The 26,669-nt window shown below is 39.1% G+C and overlaps 2 protein-coding genes across 4 annotated transcripts; one reads left to right on the forward strand and one right to left on the reverse strand.

The window, feature by feature from the left end:
- Positions 1–1,823: 1,823 nt before the first annotated feature.
- LOC140853852 (interactor of constitutive active ROPs 2, chloroplastic-like) lies at positions 1,824–8,869 on the reverse strand. 3 transcript variants are annotated; one of them, XM_073248955.1, is made up of 4 exons: positions 8,575–8,869; positions 7,256–7,316; positions 4,343–4,523; positions 1,824–3,606 (listed from the first exon to the last, which is right to left on the reverse strand). In XM_073248955.1, exons 2-4 carry the CDS (start codon positions 7,273–7,275, stop codon positions 1,990–1,992), a joined length of 1,818 nt encoding a protein of 605 aa, XP_073105056.1. In that variant the 5' UTR covers positions 7,276–7,316; positions 8,575–8,869; the 3' UTR covers positions 1,824–1,989. The 3 variants fall into 3 exon arrangements, with proteins under 3 accessions (XP_073105056.1, XP_073105058.1, XP_073105057.1); XM_073248957.1 differs by having other exon boundaries at positions 1,824–3,600; positions 8,575–8,868; XM_073248956.1 differs by lacking the exon at positions 8,575–8,869 and adding an exon at positions 7,802–8,547.
- Positions 8,870–9,731: 862 nt separating this feature from the next.
- On the forward strand, positions 9,732–13,455 carry LOC105034172 (PWWP domain-containing protein 5). Its single transcript, XM_010909223.4, is given in 4 exon segments — positions 9,732–9,860; positions 9,997–10,262; positions 10,265–12,940; positions 13,032–13,455. Coding segments are annotated over 2 exon segments (2,844 nt in total). The 5' UTR covers positions 9,732–9,860; positions 9,997–10,045; the 3' UTR covers positions 12,892–12,940; positions 13,032–13,455.
- The last annotated feature ends 13,214 nt before the right edge of the window (positions 13,456–26,669 follow it).

A 26,669-nucleotide genomic window follows, 5' to 3' on the forward strand; every position in this document is an offset into this window, starting at 1 on the left:
TGTCGCCTATCGATTGCATCTGCCGGAAAAGTTAAAGGTACATCCAACCTTTCATGTGAGTTATCTAAGGCCCTTTCATGATGATGCAGATCCTTCAAGGATTCAGGCACAACGAGCCCCACCAACAATAAGGCAACAATTTGATAAGGAGGTGGAGAAAGTTCTTGACCACCGGACCTTGGGACACAGCAAGAAAAATAGAAGGATCGAATATTTGGTCCAATGGAAAGGGGAACCAGAGAACGAGACTAGTTGAGAGAAGGAGACTTCCTTGTGGCAGTTTGGAGAGGCGATCCAAACTTACTTGTCACACCTCCCTCCGAGGATGTCAGGATCTTCGGGTGGTGGAGGTTTGTCACGGTCCCATTAGCTGGCTTCCTGGGATGGCACGGGTTGATGCCTTTACCGTGCCAATCCCAAGTGGGCAGAGGCTTGGCGGAGCTCTGCAAGGAAAAGGTATGGTCTGGTGCCCGTATGGCCAGGCCAAGCATTGGCACCAGCAGACGGGTGCCAAGATGCAGCAGCGCGTGGCACCATGGACGGACGCGCGCTGGGATGCGCATGGGCAGCGCACTGGCGCCATGTTCGAGCGCGCCGCGCAGCAGGGTGTGCGCGGCAAGTACTGGGTGCACGCAGCAGGAGGATGCGCAAAGGGATGCGCACAGTGCCGGAGGTGTGCACACAGGGCGCGCGCGGCAACAGGATGCGCAGGGGGATGCGCACAGTGCCGGAGGCGTGTGGCACAGAGAGCGCGCGGCAACAGGATGCGCGAGGCAACGGCACAACAGAGTGCGTGGCATCAGCCCGTGCATGGGCGCGCACTGCCGGACGCGTGCGCGCATGAGTTCGCAAGGGTGCGCAGGGTGGCACCCGAGCCTGGCCTTAGGCGCGTGCAGCCTGGGCCTTGGCATGCAGTTGGACGGGATTCTGAGTTGGCCCGACAGTTGCCTTCGGTTGCATTGGTCAGTTGCTGTCCAGCAGCAGTTTAGGGGAATTGACAGCAGTTGACTCCCAACTCTTTGGAACAGTTGCCTTCCAAACAGGTGGGGACGGTTCTGAGTTGGTTCCCAGCGGTTGAAAGAAGTTGTCCACCGCCTATGTATACCCTGCTTGTTGGCTTGTAGAGGCAGGAGTGGGTAAGCATGGGATATTTGGAGAGACTGTGGGCGGGTCTCTATTATCCAGTTTATAGTGGGAATTGGAATAAAGAAAATATGTGATATTTCCCTTATGTGCCTTGATATTATGTCTCTTATGGGAGGGGAGTGCTGAGAGGCTGAACTAGACGTGGGTCTAGTGCCGCACAAGGTTTAAATTCTTGCAAAAATTCTGGGCGAGAATCAGCCCTGTGACAACGTCCAAGGTGATTCATTACCCAATATTGAATGGGACAGGATTTACTTGTCACATTCGGATCCTGTCTCGTGATAGAAACAATTATTTATCCCTTCCTTTGTTGATCAACCGAAGATTAAATTGAAGTTGCTGATACCTCAATCGCCAAACTACAAATTCCAACATTCCCACAAAAGAAACATTAATCCATCCATACTTACATGAAGATAGTTGAGAAGATTTGGAGAACCTGAAAAGTAACCTGGACGATTAATTTCCATCAAGGCATGCAGTATCGCTTGATAAATAATCTCAAACTTGCCATGGCCATCATTCGATCTTAATCATGCTTAAATATTTAGTGTCTCGGCTGGGAGTTTGTCTGGCACGTGCTATTGTTTTTATGTTTTTGTTTTTTTTTCAAACAAACTAGTGAATGGAGATTGATGCTATATATAATAGCATCTGTAAAAAGATTCCATCATCCCTTGCTTTTAATTTGAAGTACCATAAGGATAATACTAAAGTTTGCAGCAGGTGGAAAGAACAGCAAAGCAAAGCCAATGCTTTTTGTATCACCTATCCTATGGCAATGAACCTAACAGGAAAACCAAATGGGAATAATTTACTTGCAATAAGTAGTCATTAGTCATTTCACTTTGGGCTCTTCTTCCACAACCAACCAATCTTCCTCAGCATATTTTTCTCCTTTGGTGATTTCCCATCCAAGTCATCAGAAAACGGGGAGTTCAGCTTCCCAGCAACAGTATTGTACCCCGAGTCCAATGAGCCACTCCTCTCCATGAATCTACCCTGGTTTCCCGTAGTGAGAACAGCTGCCGCTGCTTCAGCTGCCTTCCTCCATTGATCGGACTGCACTCGCAGCCTCCTCAGTTCAGCCTCCATTTCTAAGTTTACTGCTTGGGCTGCTTCCAGCTGCTCGGCCACCCTTGCAGCTCTCCTACTGTTTTTAACTGCCTCGTCAGCAACATATCCGAGCCTCATTGTCGCCTCCCGCTCTGCAGCTTTTGCTAACTCGAGCTCGGCAATAACTGCTTCATGACTCTTACTGCTCTCTGCCTCTCTCTTTTCCATTTCGGATTTCAGGATCTCATTCTCCTCCGAAATACTCTGCAGCTCTGTCTCCTTATCCATGAGGTCTGCCTTCAACTCGGCGATGTCAGTGATTGACTTCATTAACTTTGCCTCCAACTCTGAATCCATTTGTCTTAACTGAGACTTCTCTATTTCTGCATTCAGTTCCTTGTTGATGGCTGCTAATTTCTGAAGTTCAGATTCCTTGTCAACAAGAGCTCCATTTAAGTCAGCAATTTCTGTCTCCATGTTCTTCAGCACCAATTCTAGTTCAGCTTCTCTCAGTCCCCAATGAGTCTTCATGCTCTCCAACAGTTCATAAGCAGACTGGATCTGCACTGTATTTCGAATACATTCTTCTTGGTACTTGATCTCAGCTGCTTCGAGTGCAGATCTCAATTTTTTCACTTCTGACTCCCAACAACCACCACCGCATTTGTCAAGAAGTTTATTGCGATCAACTTCCTCAGCAAGCTTATCAGCCTCCAATTTTTTCGCAATTTCCGCTAGTGAATTAGCTTGAGATCTGGATTCTTCAAGCTCAGAGGTCAAAGAGCTCAAGGATTCCCTAAGTTTGAGTCCCTCAGAATTAAGAGTCTCAACACTGGCCTTAGCCATTTCCAGTTGCTGTTGAGCCTCACTGACCATTGCTTGCGCTTCAGCCTCTGCCATCTCAGTATTCTTAAGCTGAATCTTTAGGTTCTCAAGGGTAGCAACTGTTCCTGCCATGTCTTGCTTCAAGGCCTGAAGCTTACCATAAGCTTCTGCAGATTGCTTTGCTTGGAAAGTCTCAGATTTAATAACCATTTCAAGCTGTTGTCTCAACATCTGAATTCCACTCATGGCAGAGGTCAAAGATGCCGAGTCAACAGAGTGCTGCTTTTTGATGGCTTCAAGTTCAGACTGCAATGCACAATCATGCTCCTGGGAAATTTCGTGTAGTTCCTGGAGCCGAGTTTCTTCTGCTGCGGAGAACTCAACAAGCTGGCGTTCGGAATCCTCAAGCTTTGTGGATATGTCTTGTATCTGTTTCTTGGTTTCTTCTGCATCCTGCTGGGCTCGCCTCTTCCCTTCTTCAGATGAACTTAAACAATCCTTTGTCTTTTTCAGATCCTCTTGGAGTTGAGTGATTTGGAACTCCAACTCAGATATCCTACTCGGACGCTTCTTCTGGACCTCAGAACAGAAGTAGAAGAGGTTAATAATCCTCACCGAAAGAAATTAAGGATGATTGACCTTGAAACAACTTCTATGACATGAAGAGCAGTAGGAAAAAGAAATATCAGTAAGGTTAAGGATCCATAATTCTATGAATTCAGAGTGCTGAATGTCACATTTTAAAATTATTACATTATCCTGTGTGTATTTGAGATTGATTTATCCTATTTCAGTGAAAGCAACATATTGCTGCTAGCAGCCTCGCAGGGCACATTATCCTTGCAACTTGACTATGTACATCTAAGGAATCCAATTTTGGGTCTAATTACAACCGAACAGGATGGTCTAGTCTGTTGCAGGTCAATCTGATAAATTTATATATAGCCAAAAAAATTGGTGCTTGATCTTAAAAAATTGGTGATAAACCCTAATGATATCATCCATCCAGGCATTGATCAGCTCTCAAAACATGCTCATGTATATGTAGTATTTAGAAAGCCAAAATCAATGCAGGACATTCCTTGAATGTCATCTACCTTTTCAAGCTACAGTATCATTTTTGGGTCATCATAAGATAATGTGCTCAGAGGATCTAATGTGCAATTGAGATTGCTGTTCAGAAACCTGAGCAGTAGATTCAAGTTTCCAGCAGGATACCATGTCACAAGCTTGCATGCAATGTTCACACACAACGACTGTGGAACGTATCCTGCAGACACTGCTCAGGAAACTTGCAGTTTCACTGAGTCATTACCTCAGTTATGGGACTTCTGGGTGACCGGCGTTCGACAACCTTAGGACTTCTTTCAGTTGGCGGCTTTGTAGGAGTGTGAGCAGAAGTGGAAGAGTCAGATTCATGTCCTCCTGCCTTTGTTACACGAGTTGATCTAGGAGTGCCTGGAGAAGTTCTTTGACGAACTTCTGATGACCTGCTTCTGCTTCAAGCAAAAGAAATGTCAGATTTCCCCAAAAAAAAAAAAAAAAATCTATAAATGCTTGTCGTCGACAACAAACTAAAATTTTTATTGATAAAATTGAAGAAAATTCCTGCAGAATATTTCTCTAAATTTTTTGAGTAATAATTTAGGGACTAGGAGAAGCAAAATTGCTGCAGTTCGAAAGAACAGAGTTCATATATAACCAGTCAAAATATAATTGCAGGTCCATTGGCACAATTGAAACATTGGGACATAGATGCTTCAAGGATTCATTTGTGTGGAAGAAAAATGATATGTTTATATACTAATTATACATGATTCAGTGTTTAGGGTGGCAACTTACATATAAGTATTTTCGGAAAAAACAACACATATACAAGTTAACCAGCAAATAGGGTACTTTCACCTAGGTCTACCTGTTAATGTGGCTTGAATTTTGGATATTTTTTATGGACTTGAACTATGACCCGATCCGAAAAGCTCGCATTGCGATATGAATGGAATGTTTTAAGAGGTCTATGGTGGTAACGGAGGGCGTGGACCTATCGGCCCATGTCCGAAGCCCATCACTAATCTCATTGGGGGGTGCGGGGGGGCAACGCCCTCCGCAGTACAGATCAGTATAAATATTGTATTTTCTGCCAATGTCGGCAGTTTTTTGTGAGAGATTTGGGAAATCAAACTGCGGTTAGGGTTTGGAGAGTTCTAAGCGGTTGCATCTCTCTTTTCATCATAGTGAAATTTTTCTCTCGTGTCTTGTCTGTGGACGTAAGCTTTTCAATCGAACCACGTAAATCCTGTGTCCGTTTTTTCTTCTATTCTCTATTCTGTGTGATTGTATGAGTCTGTGTGTGCTCTATTTTTGTGCTTGCTGTAACATTATCGGTAAAATTTATTTTTCAACAACCTCCTCTCTTTCAGGCAGCTTTCCATCGTACCAAAAAACCCCAGTAAAATTGTGACCCTATTTAACCCATAGAAGTGGAGACCAAGATCAAACATAAACGATAAAGATTGGATAGTGCTGAATTAATCATGAAAACAAATCCAGTATCTGGATGGATTCTTCAAGTAGAGGCATGAAGTGACTATTGCAAGCCATGCTCATGTGAACGGACAGAAGGAATTGGCAAGTACAGTGCCTAAAAGATGTGCTTGGTGTTTGGTCTCACTTCATGATATGCATAGGAGATACAACAGTATTGCATCAATCATAACACATACGTGTAACTGTACCACCTGCTACGAAGTTAAGGCCACACATTCCAAAATCATCTGATTTGTCACAAGTTCAAACTCCTATCCCATCACATCATATTGACCCTTCGGTTGATGGTTAAACCTTCATCAAACCCTTTCTCCCTCACAAGTAATTAAGAGCTTGTTATTAGATACCATGACCACTTACAAAAAAGCTCACTTTAAAAGCCCATATTTATAGATAATGAGCACAAATTGTTGCATAACAAAAGCCCAATGCCTGTGTAGACCTAACTAGTAAGTTCATGTTTGTTTATTTGATTTCTAAGGATCCATATACTCACCCATGCTAGTGATAAACGTAGCGTAAAAGTGGATTTTCTTCAATCCGCTCAACTTGAATCTCATAAAAAAAAAAAAGTAGAAGAAGAGAGAGAATTTTCAAAAGTATGACTCAAGTCCCTTTTCTTTCTTTTTTTTCTTATTTTTATCTTCAAAATGAGTTACCTATATCTATTTATAATAGCGAGGTCCATCCTTGCACAATTCGGATCAAATTTTGCTTCCTAAATTATAGATAAACTTTCACCCTTGAACAATGAGGGTTGGATCGAACTTTTTAATTCTAGTGGCAAATAGGCTAGAAAAGCTAAAACTCTTTAGGAGGCAAATCTCGAATTCTACATAAACTTTATCTTTTGTCGCTCTGCCGGATTCTTCTCAGATTAGAAGCTATATCTGATCAAAGTTTTATCTGAAAAGAAAATTTTTAGTTTGATCGGTCCATTTCGTATCCTAAACAAAGAAATTTGGACTCGATGCTAAGGAAGCCATGCCCTTAATGAGATAGCATCACATCATAAATCTAAAAAAACTACTTGATTCAAAAAAAAAAAAAATCATCAAAATCAGGTATCGTATCACCACTGTATAGCCTTCAGAAGTTTGGCTTGCGACTCGACTACAGTGGATCATGATCCTGGATCCTATTCAACTTTGATCGTACCAGCCAAAGTGGTCCACATCAAATTTGGTGATCCTTCTAGATTATAAAAACAAAAAAAGAGGATGAAGGAACTCTCTTATCTCAACCAATTGTAAGCAAACTTGTCAATTTAAATGGAACTTACGGAACTCATTAAACAAGGGATAGAAAAAGAAGAAGGCGTCATTGTGAGGAAAGGGACCACGGTTTCTGGCAAGCAAACAAATAACGAAGAGAAGAAGAATCTCAGATAAAAGTTGTAAGAAGCCATTCCTTACGAGCATATTCACACACACATGTGAGGTATATAAAGTAAGTTTTCCTATGCATGGGCCACCACCCTAACTCACAATCCCAACAGAACCGTCTGCAGTCGCACACACATAGGGTGGAGTTGAATCCCCCCAATGAAAAATATAACGAAACAAACAGAGGGACCACTATACACTATCCACTCAATTTAATACGAACAACCACATCTTGGATCCCATTGCTACTACTATTCAGAAACCAGCATCAATAAAGACTCAAGTGCAGATCAGACCTGGGTTTGGGTGTCTGCATGCTATGACGCTCTGTCTCCTTTCTTTTTCACGAGCCAAGACCTGCAACCACAAAAGAACATAGCAAACCATAAAGAGAGCTTTTATCAGGTGAGCTTATTGCACATGAACAAAATAAATGCCCCATGCACCCCAACGGATAGCAAGTATATCCAAGAGATTGTGTTTGAATAAAGTGACGAAACTGCCCTTGTATCTGAGTGAACAAAGGTTAGGCAATGAGGGCAGTCTAGTGATCAGCGAGCAAGTTAAATAACCGCTTACACCAAAAAAAATAACTTGTAGTACTTTATAGAGATTGCAGAGGAAACAGGGGTGTTTGGATACAAGGGGGTCAAAGGTGCAAAGACTGCAGAAGGGCGCGGCTCCTGAGGAGTCTCCTCACCGTCTCTGAGAACCAAGCAATAAGACGTTTCTTTTCTTGTGCATGCAATAAAATAGCTTTTTTTTTTTGAAAAAATAATGATAAATAAATATCAACAGAGTAAAACAAGGAAAATTTTCAAGAAAAGATTAAAAGAAATGACCTGTCTTTGAAGCCATTCACCCTTGTTGCTAACTGAATCGATGAAAGGAGGGAGGGTTTTTTGCCTCTTTAAAATAAAAAAAACTGTTTCAATAGTTCGATATTCAAATAGAACGTAAATTAAGGGGAAAAAAAGAAGAGAAGAAGATGGAGACGAGGGGGAGAGGAGAGAAGACCACGTAAGAACGAGAAGACCAGAGAGAAAGGTTGATCAAATGACGAATTAAAAGAAAAACCTATACAATAACCTATCAAAGAAGCTTCTTTTATGGTTTTCTTTCTCTTTTATTCAGTTTACCTTTCCATCAGGAAATCCTCAAAAAGCCTACAGAAAGAAGAACGCGGAGATCAGAAGAGCCAGCATTATCATTTCTGGTGCAGGAAAAAAAAAAATCCCTTTTTGGGACGAAGAGCAAACAGAACAAACTATAAATTTTGTTTTTTAAAAAAAACAAAGAGATAAAAGAGAAAGAGAGACTTTCTATATGTTTTAGATGACTTCTCTTTTATTGGAATTGCTTTTAAAAAAAAAAACTCGCATTTTTCCCATGGTTCGACTAAGATAAAGAAACGAAAAAAAAGGAGAGGCTTTCCAGCTCCTATACGACGTAGATGAGCTCTCTTTAGAATATCCGCGCAGAAAAAGCTCGCATTTTCCCCAAATTTTTTCTGTTTCCTCTTATCAAACAGAGAGAATGTGAAGAAAGGAGGCAGCTTGGGAGCAGAGCGAGTGCGAACATGACGAAAAACCAAGCAAAAGATAAACGGACTCACTGTTTTCCTTCGTTTCGAGATAGAAACACAGTAGTTTCTCTTCTTAGTCCCCCACTCCTTCTCCTGCGCCTTCTTCTAGCTAGTACCGTCCTCGCAGTTCCCGATGCCTCGTGCACCCACCCACTCTTCGTCGTTTCCTGGAGCGTGCGAAGGGAGTACACTGATACGGGATTTATACGGAGCACTAGGGCTTGTCTCGAGCTAGAGGCTCGAGCCAACGAGGTGGTGGATTTTGTCGCCACTACCCGAGCGAGATTTAACCAGGTTAGAATTCTGCCCTGCGTCCGTCGCTCTCCGGCTCACCAAAGGTGCTCCGACCCCCGCAATGGGCGCTGGTTTTGCGTCGTATATAACAAAGCTGGTGGCGTGTTTGGGCCGTGAAGAGTTGAATTCTTATTACCTTTCTGTGAGCTTACCAACTAACTTCCTTTCTAAACCATGGAATACATGTGGGTAGCGTTTGCATTACTTCTTCTTTAAATTAATTAAGGTTCACCTAAAAAAAACAACCAAGAAGGACTAATGCTATGGAACCTTCATTTCTTTTTTTTTTCCCCCTTTTGTTCGGATGTATCTCACATGTTTACTGGACAATATGTGGTATATCTTGGAGCCCGCCATCTAGATATATCAATATCGGTCGGAAAAGCATATTATCTAGACAATTTTTAGGTAGACAAAATCTTGATGTTTGTCCATTAAATATCATCCAATATAGGTAATCATATCATATTTTTCTAAAGTTGTTATCAGAATTTATTGATGCAGAAATGTTAAAAAAAAAGCTCATCTCCAATGCTGCCAGAGGCATTAATAATATCTTCATCAAGTACACAACACCCGGCGCAGAGAAAGAGTCGATTAGAGGAATATTATTATTAGAGGAAGTATGCCACCACCTAAGGATGGAAGTCGGATCTCTTCTTAGAGATCCATGGGATCAAATCTCGATTGGTCGAATCTTTCAACAACTTACTTGCAAAAGACCACATACATCCATCGAGTGAAATAGATCGATCAAATCTGCTGCCACAACCATGGAGGGCACGCTGTAACGTGACCGATTGGAGGACCCGAAAAAGACCCAAAAAAAGACCCATTATTGAAGAGGCACGGACCCTTCTTGGTTTTGGACCGTTCAAATATCAAATTTTGCTTGGAAATGAACTTGTTCCATGTCCCACTTGCTCCCCTTTTTTTTCCGCTTTGCCCTTCTGGAGTTTTTTTTTTTTTAATTTACTGTTGGTCCCCCGACGATCTTCTCCGAGCGGCAAACCGGATGCCAGGTACGCAAAAACGTTTCTCTTTATTTCCTCTTTCGTGTTTCAAAAAATTTCTGGGTTCTTCTTCGGTTTTTTTTTCCGAATCTCGTATCTCTTGGAAAAAAAATGAGAAAAGTTTATTAGGGTTTTTGTCGAACAGATTCTCTATCTCTCCATCCGTCGTGAAAGGTTGCAGAAGTTTAGGATTCATGTCTTCGAATACCTCGGCGGACGAGGTGGTGGCCGCCCATGGCATCGACCTCAACTCTGCTGCCACCGCAGAACCCTCTCCGGAGGCGGTGTCTATTCCCATCGTTGATGCCCCCGGTGGATCCGTTTCAGAAACCCTAAAGGGGGTGGATTGTTCGAAAACATCGAGCGGTGGAGACCAACGTTTCTATCAGAGCGGGGAGGCGAAGGATCCCTTTTGGATGCAAAACCTGATTTTGAGGAGGAAGGCGATGGTCTTGCTGGGAAAGGAGTTCAGGAAGCCGATTCGCGACCAGCTGGCGAGGCTTTCGTTGCAGAGATGGATGTTGTTAGGAAAGATTTGCACTTGGCTGTTCCTTGTGCCGAGGCAGAGTGTTTGGATGAGAGTTCGGTAGTGGAAAATGCGGGAAGAAACGATAGAAATGGAGATTTTGTTGCGGCTGATGTGGGTGTTGAGAAGGGTGTCAACGAAGTGGAAGCAAAGAGCGCAGAGGTGCCTCTAGTTGACGGGAAGGCAAATGATAAGGCTGTTGTTACGGCTGATGTAAGATTCAATGTGGTGATGGCTGACGAGAATGCTGAAGAAGATTCGAAGCTGGGTGTGGAAATTGGTGCAGCTAAGGCTGTAGAGGTAGCAAATGCTTCTGCTTTCCTGTCCAATGTAATTGAAGATGCTTCTCCTGATAACAATGGCGGCAGCCAAAAGACTGGGGTGGTTCAAAGGTCGGAGGTTGATGAAAAGTTTCCTGAAGTGAAGGATAATACGGAAGGTTGTAATATGGACATGGGTACTGGTGGGGTCCAGAATGTGCAAGCCAGGGAACGAGAAATGTCAAAAAGCAGAGAGAAACAAAGGCAGCGAGCTTCTGATGCGGAGAAGAATGAGCATGTCAGGTATCACTATGCCTTCCAAGATGAAAAGAAGGATGGTTTTTATGTTTCGGATATGGTTTGGGGTAAAGTGAGGAGCCACCCATGGTGGCCTGGACAGATCTTTGATTCCTCGGATGCATCAGAGATGGCATTGAAGCATGAGAAGATGGACCACTATCTGGTAGCATATTTTGGAGACAAAACTTTCGCTTGGCGCGATGAGTCTCACCTGAAACCTTTCCATACATACTTCTCGCAGATGGAAAAGCAGAGCAATTTGGATGCCTTTGTGACTGCTGTTGATGATGCCCTGGGGGAAGTCTCAAAGCGAATAAAGTTGGGGATGACATGCCATTGTTTAGCTGATGAATCTTGTGCTGATATGAAGCACCAGAAGGTCGAGAATGCAGGGATACGGGAAGGGACATGTAGTCTTCCCATTGACAGTTCTTTGGTTGCAAGCATGTTTCAACCCACCAGCTTCCTCGATTATATTCGAGCATTAGCTCAGTTCCCAAATGCAGGAGCTGACAGACTTGACTTCCTGATAGCCAAGGCTCAGTTGAGGTCCTTTTATCGTTCAAAACCTTATACTGAAATTCCTTTATGTGTTATTGGTGGAGGGCTGGAGAATGATGTGGAAGCTTCACCAGCTAGGAAAAGAAAATTGGATCATGATGTTTTTGATTTCTCAGCTTCAGTTTCTTCAGACTCTACTTCTGGAAAGGGAAAATCAAGAGGTAGAGGGAGACCTCGTAAGCAGAAAAATATTTTGGAGGATGGTAGAAAGCAGAAGAGACTGTCCGAGCTGATGGAAGAGAAATTTGTTCCTCATCATGGAGATAGTGGTAGAAATGGATCTGGAGCTAGAGCATCTTCACGTTCATCAGGTAGCAAACGTAAAGTTGTTGATTCTGATTCTACCGGCTCTGGGAAGGGTAAGAAGAAAAGGCTTGACTCACTAGGGGATTTAGAAACTAAATCACGATCTCCAGCTCGTAAAAGATATTCCAAGGTTGGAGCATGCATGCGTCAAGTTGCTGTCCTGATGACAAGATCACCCCCTATTCTTCCTAAATGTGATGGTGAAACATTCCAGAAGAGCCCAGCCAAGGTGAACAGTAGAAGAGGTGATGCTGTGGATGACCCTCATACACATGTGGAGACTCGAAAAGTGAAAACAGGTGCCTCAAAGGGCATTCCCTTCCCTAGCGAAATGCTGTCACAGCTCTACTTGGTTGCTAGGGATCCCAGGAAGGGACACAGTTTTCTGTCCACGATAGTCAGCTTCTTCACTGATTTTAGGGACTCAGTTGCATCTATTTCTTTCAAAAGTAAGAAATTCGTGGAGGCGTTGGGGACAAAAAGGGGTAGAAGGAGAGCAACCAACTCTATGTCAGCCTCTTCAGAGATGTTCCAGCCTGACTTTGTGCAGGATTCTTATTGGCCTGATATTATATTTAGTGAAATCCATGAAAAAGTAACAGTATCTAGCGATCGGAAAAGAAATCGAGAATCTGTGATGGAGAGGCAAAAGAAACAGAAGCCCACAGAGGAGATATCATTCTCTGTTCCCTGCTCTGTGTTGGACACTCCGCAACATTTGCAGGTTGGTTCCACAGGCATTGATAATGGACAAGAAGTGACAGCTGAAAGACCAATGAACAATTCAGAGGAAAATATTGAGGACTGCATGCCCACTGCACTGCTCTTGAGTTTTAATGAGTCGAATGCACTTCCTTCTGAAAGCGATCTCATCCGTATTTTTGGTCGCTATGGACCTCTTAGGGAAGCAGAGATAGAAGTTCTGGAAAAGGCAAACCATGCTAAGGTTGTCTTCAAGAGGCGTGCTGATGCAGAAGTAGCTTTCAGTAGTGCAGGAAAATCCAGCATCTTTGGACCAGCACTTGTCAGCTATCAGCTTAGGTACTTGTCATCAACACCAAAAACGTCTCCAAATAGCACTCCATAAGGCAAAAAGGATGCCTTACCCATTGAAGGTGTTGATCTAGAAGTTTCAGGTATGACCATCTCATCTCTCAGTTGCTTTTTGCCAGGAATATAAATTAGCCTCATTAAATATATGCTCATCAGAATCTTATTTTGTTTCAGGTCAAGAAGATTCAAGGCTGGTTGATGACATGCATGTTGAACTGTGGGACAATGTTATATCTGAGTGAGCTGTTGAAACTTGGTGGGAAAACTGCTAGAATATTGGTCAAAATGTTTTTCTGCTTTGTCAAGTGACAACAATTAACTTCTTTTTGGTCTAAGGATACTTTCATGCTTTAAGAGAAATACAGGAGTATATTTTGTATAGATGTGAACTTATCTTTTTATTTAAAAGATTTGCCTTTCTTGACTTGGCAAGTTTTGAAAATGCTACTTTCTGCCAGTGCTTCTACTGAACCTTGATTTCTGTACTTGAGGGTGAACAATGATTGAAGTAGTTGAATGATACTCCAAAGGTGCAAGGTGTAGGAGCTAAAGTAATCCGACTCTTGATGGAAAATTATAGTATTAGTTCATTGGTCAACTCTGTTTTACGTTCAAATATTTACAGCTTGACTGAAATTCTATGGTTTTAATTCTAGTTTAAAGACATCAAAGACTGTTTTGAAGGATTTTCTTTGGTTTTCATGTCAATATATGAAACTATGATCAGGAATTATGATTGCAGGGCATCTATATCTTTATGGTTTATACACATTTTCAGCCATCCTTGTGGTTTATTTTAATCATCTTTAGCATTTTACTGGGAACTGTATTGCTTGAAGTAGTTGAGTTTTGTGGTAAAAGCTGAGCAACTTGAACCCATTTTGGCATAATAGTTGCTCAAGGTAGTATTTAAGTACACCTTGGATGCATGACTGTAGTTTTTTGCAGACCTATGCTATTGAAGCAATAGCCTAGGTGCAAAGTTTTGCACAATTTACTAGCTTATGGTTCTCACAGGACAATCGTACTTGGCTAATTTTTTAAGATGATTAACCTTTTGTTGTTGGTTGTTGAAATATTTTCTTGTTTGTAAAGATACATTTTGTCTATTATAATACATTTGGGATATCTGTCGGTTGTCTTATATGTTTATATTTGTTAATTTTTCCTTTTCAAAAAAGAATGATCAATGTCAATTTCTCTTTGAAGAAGTATAAAGTAGCCTCTGTCTTGTCCTAAGGGCTTGTTTGGTATTGCATTTAAATTTTACAAGGATGTGTAGGCAGTTGGATACAATTGCTTTTAAAGTGTAACGCTTCTTTGCATATTTGTCATTTGGGAAAAGTATAACGCCAAAGCATTTTTTTAAAATAAGAGTGGGGGAAAGAAAGATATAAAGCATTGAGAAAGAAAAGGGTGCAACAAGTTGATTTCGTGCCTCACATAAGTTAGATATGGATTTCAACACATACACAGAAACAAAGCAATATCAAGTCTAATTGATTATGATAATGGTTATCCTATTATTTTACCATTCATTTGTTGATTAAGGACTGGGATCCTACCCACATGTAGGTTCAAGTTGAGTTTGTGATGAGTCAGATTTTATTTGGGTTTACTAAATTCGATTGTTCTCCATTGATTTGCCTTTGAGTGAATGAAGCTCGATATGTTCCAGAAATGATAAAGCAGTTTTCGAGTGTAAGTCAAATGCTACCCGCCCCAAAATCAACTAGAAAACTTCTCCTGAAAGCTGTTTTTTTTTTGGCTTGTGTTGAACATAGCCGAAAGACAAGTTTTCTGCAAAAAGTTGTTTGTGGTTTTAAAAAGTTGTGAAGATATTTTTCCTTTTGTTGAAAAGAAAAATGTCAAACATGCCTGACTTATCCAACTGATGTTGCTTATTGGTTGTAAAATATGGTGGTCATTTGTGTTGTCATGAAGTGTATCATATTTTTGCATTTTTCTACGCTCATGCATATGATTGGTGAGGAGATTGTTTATGAATCTTTTGTAGCTTGTGCTCTGTTGTTGATTATTTTTAATGACTGTCATTGAGCATTGCTTTTCTTTGTGCCTGTCCTGATTGAAGGGTTTTATACTTTGGGGACTTTTTGTAAAGACAGATTTTTAAATTCCCCAATGAATTTGAGGCATAAAATCTATAACCTATAACTGTGTTGCATCTTGGTTATTTATGCCTGTTTGGAGGCCATACCCTGTGCCAAACTAAATCCTGAACTCATTTATGGTGTTTGTCATGCCACTGCTTCATTTTTTATCTGACTGTACATGCATGTATGTGCACGTGCAACATACATACATAATGCATGTATGAATGAGCAAATGCATATGTATATCTACACAGCATTTTTCATGTTTGTCGGGTACAACTAGCAGAGTTATGTCATGGTACCAAACGCATGGTGGGCCATTCAGAATGGTAATCTGCACTTGCATATAGTGGTCGCTAGATGAATGGTTTTCTTGAATAATGCAAATGAATGGTTTTCCCAATGATGGCATGATATCAAAACACATGGTGGGCCACTCAAAATGTTAATCTGCACTCTGCATCTAGTGATCACAAGATGAATAGTTTCCCGGGACAATGTAAATAATTTGTTTTGTTTTGTCTATGGTTTGGGCATGTTTTATCTGCTTGAATTTTGTTCAGGCATCACTGCTTCATTTAAGCCTTGGAACATTACACCTGCCTGTCCTTGTTTATTGTTGCTGCATAGTAATTTTGATCATCATATTCTACTCAAGTAACAAGATTAATGTGGGATGATCATTAATTAAGACTATATAGAGGTAGCTATATGTCTAAAATATTTGGCCAAATCATTACCTTGTGATGTTGGGGCTTTGTTGTTTTTATGCTCTTTCTACTTTCAAATCAAAAGTTCCCTTGAAAACATGTATGCATATCTTGCTGATGTGGAAGGATTGCATCACTCTTTTGCCCTGACCCTTCAAGTATCCTTCAACTCTTGATTCACTGATGGGAATAGTAATTTTGGTAGTAATAATTCAATGTTTTGTGTGGAATGATCTTGAGTTGAGATGGCAAGATGTTTGGTGTGTTGGATTTAGGTTTTTAACTGATTGAGCATAGTTAGCATTGGTCTTTGCAACTTGATGACCATTATGGAATTCTACAATTTGTAGTGGCTCAGGAGGTTTTGCAAGGACCTTGATTGTGTGTTTCTACAGGTTGTAACATGGAGTACGCACTCACCAAAATAAAAGTTTATATTTGTATATTTATACTATATGTGTCTGTGCGTATAATTTTAAGTTTGAAGTAGCCCTGGCATTGGAGGAACTGGTTCTAGTTCAAAACATTATGAGACTCATTTTTCACGAAAATCTTATGCATGAACTGGTCTTGGAGAGTGGCTTGTTATGATTGCATCGTATCGAGGTGTGCATTAATGCATATTGTGACAGCAGAAGGTACCTATTCATAATATTATATCTGTTTAGGGGGTAATATGTTATAATTGAAATCTTATGTTTAAGCTAGTCTCGGCACGCGGCTTGCTGGTCGGAGTTCAGACGCGACGGCACGCTTCACTGCATCCTATGGTAGCAGAGCGCTTACTTGTCTGGTCGTTTTTTTTTTTTTTTTTTAACCCCTCGCTGGAGTTAAATGCTGTAATGGAACTTGAAAGTTTGAATTAGTGGCAGGTGACCCACCGGGACTAGTTCAAACGTAAATGTTGTCGTGTAGTATGGTAATAGATACGAGTCAGTATCAATACGCTGTATTATTTTGGTACAAATTGTAATGTTATAGTTCAAATGCTAAGTTCTAACTAACGGCGGTACGTGGCATGCTGGCCTATTTTCAATATCTTACCTATACATTAAAGAAAGTTCAAAGCTCTTCCAGCACGTCACGTGTGAGCTCCAAATTCTCCACAATAGTTTTTTTTCTTTTTTTAGTAATATTTTTTTTTTTTTTATTTTTTTCCTTCGAACTCTTTCCAAAACCTTCAATCTTCCTAACTCCTATGGATATCACCTCCTTCTGCTCTCCTCCTGTCATCTTCTATTGTCTCCACTGTCGCCTTCCTTTCCATCATCACCGACATTAGCCTCCCCCCAATCTCCCCAAACTCTCTCAGGTATTTTTTCTTTTCATAGATCTCTGAAAAAGAAAGACACTAACCTCTTCCTATTCTCTTTGCCGTCATCTTCTATCGGTATCCACCGTTGTTTTCTCCCCATCATCATCAACATCGGCCTTCTCTTCCGATCTCTCTGGTGTTTTTTTTTTCCATAGATCTTCAAAAAAGAAAAGAAATGAAAAGAAAAAAATTCGATCTATCTATGTAGAAAAATGCCTTACTTTTTAATTTTTCCATCTTTCATTTGTTTTCGTTTATCTTTTCTATATTTTTTTCTGATTTTTTTTTATTTTTTTTATTCTTATATTTTTTTATTTTTTTTTTTATTTCTCGTCTTTAGGAATCTCAATAAGATGGGGGCTTGGAGAGGCCGAAAGGGAAGCTTAGATGATGGCGGAGATTTTGTGTTGGTATTTCCTTTCATTTTTCTATTTGGAGTCTCAATCGGGTGGAGGTTAGAAGTTTTTTTTTTTTTTTTTTATGAAGTAATTGAATTCTGTTACGTAGCATGAGTTTTTTTGCTAGTATATATAAGTGTCTCTACCAAATATATATATATATATATATAATATATATATAATGTGTATTATTACGTACTCTACTGGCAAAGAGGATTTACTAATCTTAAAATATAGTCTAATTTATTTGAAGAAACACAAATTGAGATTTTAATATTAATTTCTTTTTGTATGTGGCTCAACCAGTAGTAGGGCTAGAATCAGCCGGGCCATACCCCTACTCGAGTCGGCCTAAATTTTTTTATCGAGCTTCGGGCCGGATTAGATCTAATTTTTTTTTAAAATATGTCCGAATCCGATCCGAGCCCAACCCGAATCCAACCAAATCAGACTCGGCCCATGTCCAGGCCCAAATGATCCCATCATTCAAGTCCCGAATCGAGCCCGCTCCAAGCCGAATCAAGCTTAAATAGACATTAAAAAAAATATAAATTATTGACAAATGACAAATAGGTATTTAAGACTACACTGATACTTTCGCGTGCCCCTTGCCCCATGCATCACATATACAGGATTTCCCATCTGCATTTTCATTTTTATATAACTTCTACTGTCTAAACTCCATAAATCATAATTTTTACATACATACACAGATACACTTCAATCAAAATTTTTGCATGACTCCTTTTACACACGTACACTTCTGCTGAATTTTTTTTTCTTTTGTAGTAATATACACTTGCCAATGGGTAAAAATCTAAAAGAGCTTTTGGTGAATATGAAAACAACTGGATCATCCAAAATCGAGAACAAAAATTATTTTATCATACTGATATATCTTCTCTGAAATCTTGCTATTTTATCACCCATAATAGAGATAGAGAAGTAAATAATTGATTCTTAAAATTAGTATAAATCTCTCATTAATAGTGATCCTACTCCAAACTTCAACAACAGTAATAATACTAATTTCAAATACAGCACATAGTTTTTTTCCATAAAAAAATTCTGAGTGATGACCCCATACACAAATCTCCAAAAGTAAAGTTTGTCGCAAAATATCTGCAAACAACAATAATATTTTCAATGCATAAGCATGAAAGAGAAAAATAACCCCAGAAGTAAGAATATGCAGATAGTAAATTAAGATATGATTTGGGAGAAGATCATCCCAAGCCCTCGGTATGATATTTTTTCCTCTGAGCCTTCAAAAGAAATTTTTTTGATTAATGCAGCAAGAATATGACCAACAGAAGAACATAAGAGTTTTACTTATTAAATGCTTCACAGCTACAGAACAATTGAAAATTGAAGAAGAATTTGCTAAGTATCTTGGCAAATACTTTCTATGGTATGACTTCGGGCAGTGTGTACACAGTGCAAACTGCAACTTCAAAAATTTTAAAATATATAGATGGTTACTTATGAAATTGTTAAATAAAAAAATTTATAATTTTATATGGATTAAAGAAATACTATATAGATGATTACATATTATTCCATCCACATCCCAACTTTACTGCTCGGCTCGCTCTAGGGTGCCATCATCCGCATTCAACTTTAAAAAATTTAAACTATTTGTAACAATTAACTCACATATTAATCATAAATCTTCAAAATATAAATACTATGAGTAAATAAAAAATATAATATAAATTTAAATTATTTATATATCTTCATCATATTCTTCACCAAGTCAATCTTGGGTACAAACTAAAGTCTCGACTGTAGACGGACTCAATGAACTTCGATACTGGTCTATAACTTTACCACCAGTGTTGTATGCCGATTCTGATGAAACAGTAGATAATGAAATAGCAAAATATCTCTAGCCATTTTTTATAATATAGGATAGACTGTTGTATTGCTCTTCCACCATGCTAAGATATCAAACTGCTTGTCCTCATATCAAAAGGTACATCATCATCTAAATAACTATCTAGCTTTGATCTCTTTGATCTTTTCGAAAAATTTTAATTTCTAAACTAAACAAAATCCATACCAAATTTTATTTTGCTGAAGTTAAAAAAAAAACTGAAGTTATATAACTTTGTCCATCAAAATCAGCTGTTAGCTCATTTGAACTTACAAAGATTGCACTCTTGTTGCATCTGCATACTCATTATAAAATTTATAAAGATAAGCATGAATCTCATCAATCTTCTTTTTACTTTCTTCTACATCAAATGCCATTTGATAACAAAACTCTATAAATATCAACTTTAATCTAGATCCAAAATAAAGCAATGACCAATAAAATATTGCACTGAGATCAATATTTGTTGAATTTCTTTTGCATCTCATTTGTTAATTGCTTCAGTGTATCATTAGTATCAACACTCCCATGCATCAATAAGATCCTAATTTCCAAACTTCTTTTCATAAAATTAGATGTGGGATACTTGTAACTAGAAAATACTTTAGTGCATTTAGAAAGCCTTCTAATAATTTAAGAATTACATCAGCTTGTTTTCATTCATCATTGGTGGGCATATACATGAATGTTTGATTGTATATCTATTAAAAATATCTTTATAAGTAATTGCATCGGTCAACATTTCATAAGTGGAATTCCATCTTGTAGCAACATCCAAAGTGAGCCCTTTTTTAATAGGAAGTCTCATATGTTGTACAATTTCATTAAATCCTTGCATTCAAGATGGAGATGCAGACACATATGTAATAAGCTCCCTTATACATTCAATGGCTTCGTGAATTATTTTCATTCCATCTTGAACCATAATGTTTAATATATGTGCACAACATCTAATATGACTATACTCCCCATCAAATAATATTCCATGACAAAAGTGATCTTGAATCTTTCTAATTACAGCATCATTTGTAGAACAATTATCTAAAGTAAAGGCACATATTTTAGAATCCAGTTCTCATTCAGCAAGCACTTTCTAATAGCATCTTCAGTTGCAAAACTTGTATAAGGGTATACTAGTTTCTTGAAACTAATTATCCTCTTATGCAGAAGAAATTCAGAATCAATATAATTGCTGTAAGAGAAAGATAACTGATTTTCTGATTTGATATTCAATATCAGTAGTAAAACTAATTCAAAAATTTAATTTTTAAATACATCATGTAATTTTTTTCTTTCTGCTTAGTACAAAGTCATACAATCACTTCTTACTGTCTTACGACCAATAATATTAAACAACGGTTGAACAGATCTCATAAAATTAGAAAAAAACAGGATGCTCAACAGTACAAAATGGAAGTTCAAAAAATATAATAAATTTTGCAAGTAATTTTCTATTCTCTTCTTGATTGAATTTAAAAGACTTCATCAGATCTTTTGAACTTGCTACTATAAACATTTGATTCATCGGATTCTTTTGATATTCCTTGCAAACATTTTCAAGATATCATTTTAGATGACTTGTTCCTCCTTTAGTATTGCCACTTAATACTTTTTGCAATATTTGCATATAGCTATTGGTCCATCAAACTTTTTTTCTTCGATAAAATGATTCCATACCCATGATCTTTTTTTAAAACCTTTGTCACTTTCAATAGCTTCAACAGTATCTTCATCTTTATCATCTCTATCCCTTATATTTTGAACAGTCTCATTTTCATCTATTTTAGAATGAGATATTAATAAAATAATTTATCTAAATAAAAATATAAATTATTAAAAAAATTAAATTTTTTGGAGGAATACAATATCAATATCTTAATTATTCAAAAATAAATATGATAAAACATAAAAAATTGACATATGCCAAACATCATGCAACTTTGTCCCAAAAATTTCTTTAAGGAACCGATAGTTTGCTGGTGGTTTCGTGGTCACAAGTGCGAACAAGCATGCATAGTGCTCTACACATGATCAATATGCTAAAACAGATGATTAGCTAAAATGATCAATATCGCAATGAAGAAGACCAAAACAAGGGAGACACAATGGATGGAGGTCTAACCTTGGCTCTAGCAAGGTATTGAAGCCCAACTGCCCAGCACGGTGAACTTAGCCTCCCTCTCTGGTAATACAACTTCAAAACCCTATCTTGAGAGGAAAAAAAAATAGGGATTGAGGAATACTAAGACTTGAGATCTGGAGAAGAGGATTCGGAGGTCCTTACCTAAAACGATGAACGGTGATGGTCGAAGATAAGAAGACAGCATCAGTGATGGCCGATGAGAGAAGACGGAGGACCGGTGTCACTGTGTTGCAATGTTGGCAATGGCAAATAGAGAAGAGGGAAGATCAAACATGACAATGGGGAAGAGAAGATGGTGATGGCGGTCGGTGGACAGAACACGGACCAGGAGGGCCATGGGCTAGGGCTCTTCAGCCACTTTGACTTCGAGACTTCAATGGGAAAACTGTGAAAGTTAGGAGACAGAAGAGAAGAGGAAGAGCCAAAGAGGCGATGGGTTTAAGGGTAATGGGATCAATGGGTTAAAGGATGAGGTCTAACCTTGGCTCCAGCAAGGTGTTGAAGCCCAGCTGCCCAGCACAGCAGCATGGTGAACCTAGCCTCCGCTCTCTGGTAATACAACTTCAAAACCCTAGTCTTAAGAGGAAAAGAAAATAGGATTAAGGAATACTAAGACTTGAGATCCGGAGGAAGAGGATTCGAAGATCCTTATCCAAACGATAAACAGTGATGGTCGAAGACAGAAGACGTCATCAATGATGGCCGATGATGATGAGGGAAGATGGAGGACTAGTGTCACTGTGTTGGCGATGGCAAATGGGGAAGACGGAAGACCATACATGACGATGGGGGAAGACGATGATGGCGGTCGGTGGACGAAACAAGGATCAGGGATGGAACACGGATGGAAGATTGACTTCGATGGAGAAACTGCAGACTGAAAAAGTCAGGAGAAGACTGAGAAGAGAAGAGGAGAGCTGAAGAGGCGATGGGCTCTTTTAGTCGGGCTCCAATTCCATTTTCCACGTTCCATTTTCATTTCGGGCGTTTTTAGTCGGGCTCCATTTTGGGCCCGGGCCGGGCCGGGCTCAAGCCAGACCAAAAGTCTGCCCGAGCCTGGCCCAAAAATAAAATTGACCCTATTTTATTGGTCCGAGCCCGGCCTGTATGGTTTCGGACGAAGTCCGATCCAAAAAGTCCACTTCCAGCCCTAACTGATAGTTAATTTCAAGAAAGCCGTGGACAAGGCGAAGGCCTTTTAGTAGCTACATGCACTGTACAAATATAGTAAACAGAATTACCGCAGAAAGATTATAATGTATGACTAATGTTGATGTGGTTTTTTCGTAGGCAGTTTAGATTTTTATTACTAATATATATGATGCAAAGATTTGCCTTTAAACCATTATAATGGCCGCAATGTAATAATTGACTCTGAAAAATGGAGACCCGTGGCTGACAAAAATGTAGCTGCTAAAATATTTCTATTCTATAGAGACACTGTTCTGCCATGATAATTTTTTATATCAAAATATCTTTTTTTTTTTTCGTTGAGAATCAAAAAATCAATTTTGCTGCTAAGTAACTGTGTCGATAGAAGTTATTACCTTTTTTTTTTTTTTCCATTACTCCATCTCGATAAAATTTAGCGACAATTTTATGACTAAATTTTTTGTATGCTAACATGGGCAACTTGGTCTTAGTCTGGATTCAGCTGGCCATCCGTCCGGACCATACTTATTCCAACATTTATGCAGTTGCCTGGGAGAAGAATCCGTCATTTTAATCATTGATTGCCCAATTCCGAAGGAAGCACCGCAGGTCAGCTGATGTTTATTTGTGAGGCATGATGGTGCCTTGATATTCCCAAGGAAGCACCACAGGTCAGCTGATGTTTATTTGTAAGGCATGATGGTGCCTTGATATTCATGTGGTGTTCTAAATTTTTACAACCGGGAAGTCCAGAATCACCCTCCACACTGAATTTAGTTATGATTTAATTATACAAAAAATTTTAAATATTTTAAAATTTTTAATTTAATCTTATATTTTTATTTAATAAATCAGATCATCGAATTCTCAGATTGTTTCAATTCGATCATGACTCTAATTCTATTGTTCTACTATAATGGAGTTATCTCGTAACTTGCTTATGTAGCATCAAGTCGCTTATGTAGCAAAAGAATTTGACATAAAAGCATTAGTTCAAATAATCAAAATTTTACAATAAATAAATCATAAGAGAAGAGATCAATAAGAAAAAACAAAAACTAGAGCTTATAAATCTGATCTCCCTTGCAAGCTTTCAATCTATTTAAAAATGCCCAAACCAGTATCACCATTCTCCTTCTCTGCCAAACAATATAACAATAACATAAATGATTAGATAGGGTATGGAGAAGAGGCCAACAGAGAACCACTAAAAACTAAATTAAATACAAAAAAATAAACAAAAAAAAGAATTCAGGACATCAAGAAATAAATGGATTGGATTGAAAGTCTGTAAGGCTAGCCTGAGGAGGGCTTAGAAGATGCATAGCTTATACAAGCACAAAGTATTAGGCTTTCAATCAGGGAGCAGATGATCTTCCTATTATGGCCATAGAAAAGTAATTTAAAGGAGATGCCTTTAAAAAGAGAGGGGTTGCTTACCAAAAAGGGATAAAAAGGAGTTTTGGATGAGTAAAAGAGACTGTTTCTTCCGTGATAAAAGGCAAGTAGAAGGATGAAGTTGAAGGGAAAAGGGATTGGAAGGAATAGAGTCGCATTAGCTTTGATTTCTATCAATCTAAAATTAAAATCTCTTTTTTCTATTCCAAAGAAGTGGAAAAGAGAGAAGATAGAGATCTAGAGAAAGAGGATTTTTTTTATCTTCCTATCAATAGAAATCCTAGATGGAAAAAAGTAGGAGAAAGAGGAGAGAATTTTTCTAGAATTTTTTTTTCATATCAACAAAAAAATGCTATGTAAGAGGGTGGCATGTATCATGTGACAAGCCAATCACAGCAAGTAAACGGAAATCAAAGCTAAGGTCTGAATTTAAAAAATTTAAAAGTTCGATTACATCATTACACTAAATAAAAATTTAGAATGAAATTGCAAATTTTCTAAAATTTCAAACCTTTCATATAATTAAATCTTTAATTGTAAGCTTTGCACAACCAATAAAAACTTTCCATGTGCCGGTCTATAGGAAAGTCCAACCATATTAAGGGAAAAAGGGATTCTCATGAAGATATGGGTGCACTTCCCTTGATCGCCGGAATCCATCGATCCTCCTGGTTTATAAATAGCATTCTGCAAGTGTATCCTCTCAATCACTTGGATATTAGTAGTTCGTATATCTTACGACAAACAAGTCGTGATAGTCTTTTGAGTAATATCTTTGCAACATAATGGCGAGTGATTGCCTCCATCTTATAAAGCTTTTCAACTCACACAAGGAAAGACCATGACATACCATAGCAGCAACGATGCAGGAGAGTACGTACAAGCTGATCTGGGAATGAGAGTGTCATATTCCAGCAACAAAGTAGCCAACTTGGTGGCATGTTGTATACGTATTATTAAAGAAGAAGGTGTGGTACATCCTGATAAAAACTAAATCAGATCTTGTTTACTCACAAGCAGGTTGGGATGGATTCAGCTCAAGTCACATGGAAACAGCATGGGGATGATCTAAACTGATCTCCAACACATCCATCCATGGGCATTGGGCCACTCCCAGTCTCTCTATAATTCACCTTGAAGGAAAGTTGGCACATGGAAAAGAATCTAATTTTGCTACTTGGCTAGGAATCACAAGACATCGTGAGCAATAGCAACACGGGTTATGTACTGTGATCATAGAGCCCAGTCCTTGGGAATCTAGCTCTCAATGGTCGGACGTAGCTGGAAGGAGGCATGTGTCAGCAGTGACCAAAGCAATGAGCCTGACGCTCCAAAATGCCGGCAGATGGCTCGAGGCCCAGCATGGCTCCCACTTCAGGTAGTGAGCCAGGGAATTGCCAGTTATATTATGGTATTCAACTAATGATGTCGAATGCTATTATTAGGGTCTGTGCTTCACGGACATGGAGCTGGCATTGGAGGAGAAAGGACTGGTGCTCTTTTCATTGGCATGCAAGTTGGAGGAACTATACCAAAACCAGCAGTGTCCTTCACACTGTTGGAACTAGGAGCTCTCCTTTTTGAATTCATGAACTAGGGGCTCTTAATGGTTGTTGGTTGTAGAATGACAGACACGGTCTCCTGTCGTTCTCCCATGATTTCATTAGTTTGCAAGAAGGTTTGGTCAGATCGATGCAAATTTAATTCTAAGAGATGAATCCAACCTCGTCAGTGTTTTTTTCCTTTTTCTTTTTTTTTTTGAGACGAAAAGAAAGATGGCACCCTTTTTTTTTTCAGAATGGAAGTTAAAAAAAAAAAAAAAAAAAGGGAAGAAGATTCTTTTTCCGTTGGCCACTCCAGATAATTTAAGTTCTTCCCATCCATTTGCAGGCAACCAAGCATGCCCTGAAATAAATCGAGCACAAACTAGATTCGGTTCTCGTGGTCATAAATCGAGTACCGGCAATCTAAGTGGTCATATTTGGATTCTCGTGACCGCTTTTGTCACATGACCCATGGCACGACCTAATTCTAGAGGTGGCTAATTGGCTTATCCCCATAGCTTAGTTGACAGTGGTGTTAATTTGCGTGACTGAGTTCAGGTTTTTGATCCAAAAAAACATGCACACAGGCTTCTGTCTGGAATAATTCTTTCGGTTTTCACAAATAAGTGAGACGAGCACAAGACTAGCTAGCTTTCAAGACATAAGAAAGAATACCCTAACGATTAATAGGATGTTTCATGACATATGATCTGAAGAAGATCTTACAACGCACATATGCTAATGAAGAGTTGCACAAGAAACTTTTGCAGCCCAATCATGAACCAGGAATGTTAATTGTTTGCCATCTTTTAGCTTCTTGGTTACCGAGAGTTCAAAGCTCTACGAACGGAACAAAGCCACTCGCATGGTTACTTAAAAGAAACGTACGTAAGATGCATGGCTTTTCTGAGTTGGTTCAAGTCCAGCTTCATAACGCCCAACCCTTGCACCCTTTTTTTTTGGTAAGACAACCCTTGCACTTAAATATGAAGTACGACTATGTACTTTTAAGAAAAAATGAATTAAGTACGACGCACCATCGTTTCAAAAACTAGGCCAAGCCAATTCTCTAGCTAATTTATTCACAAGCCAAACAGTTTAAATCCTGTTCATAGTTTCCTGCCATTAAAGAACAGCAGATTAATCGGACGAAAATAAAGAG

Source organism: Elaeis guineensis, chromosome 14, assembly GCF_000442705.2.
Source record: "Elaeis guineensis isolate ETL-2024a chromosome 14, EG11, whole genome shotgun sequence".
Lineage (NCBI taxonomy): Eukaryota > Viridiplantae > Streptophyta > Magnoliopsida > Arecales > Arecaceae > Elaeis > Elaeis guineensis.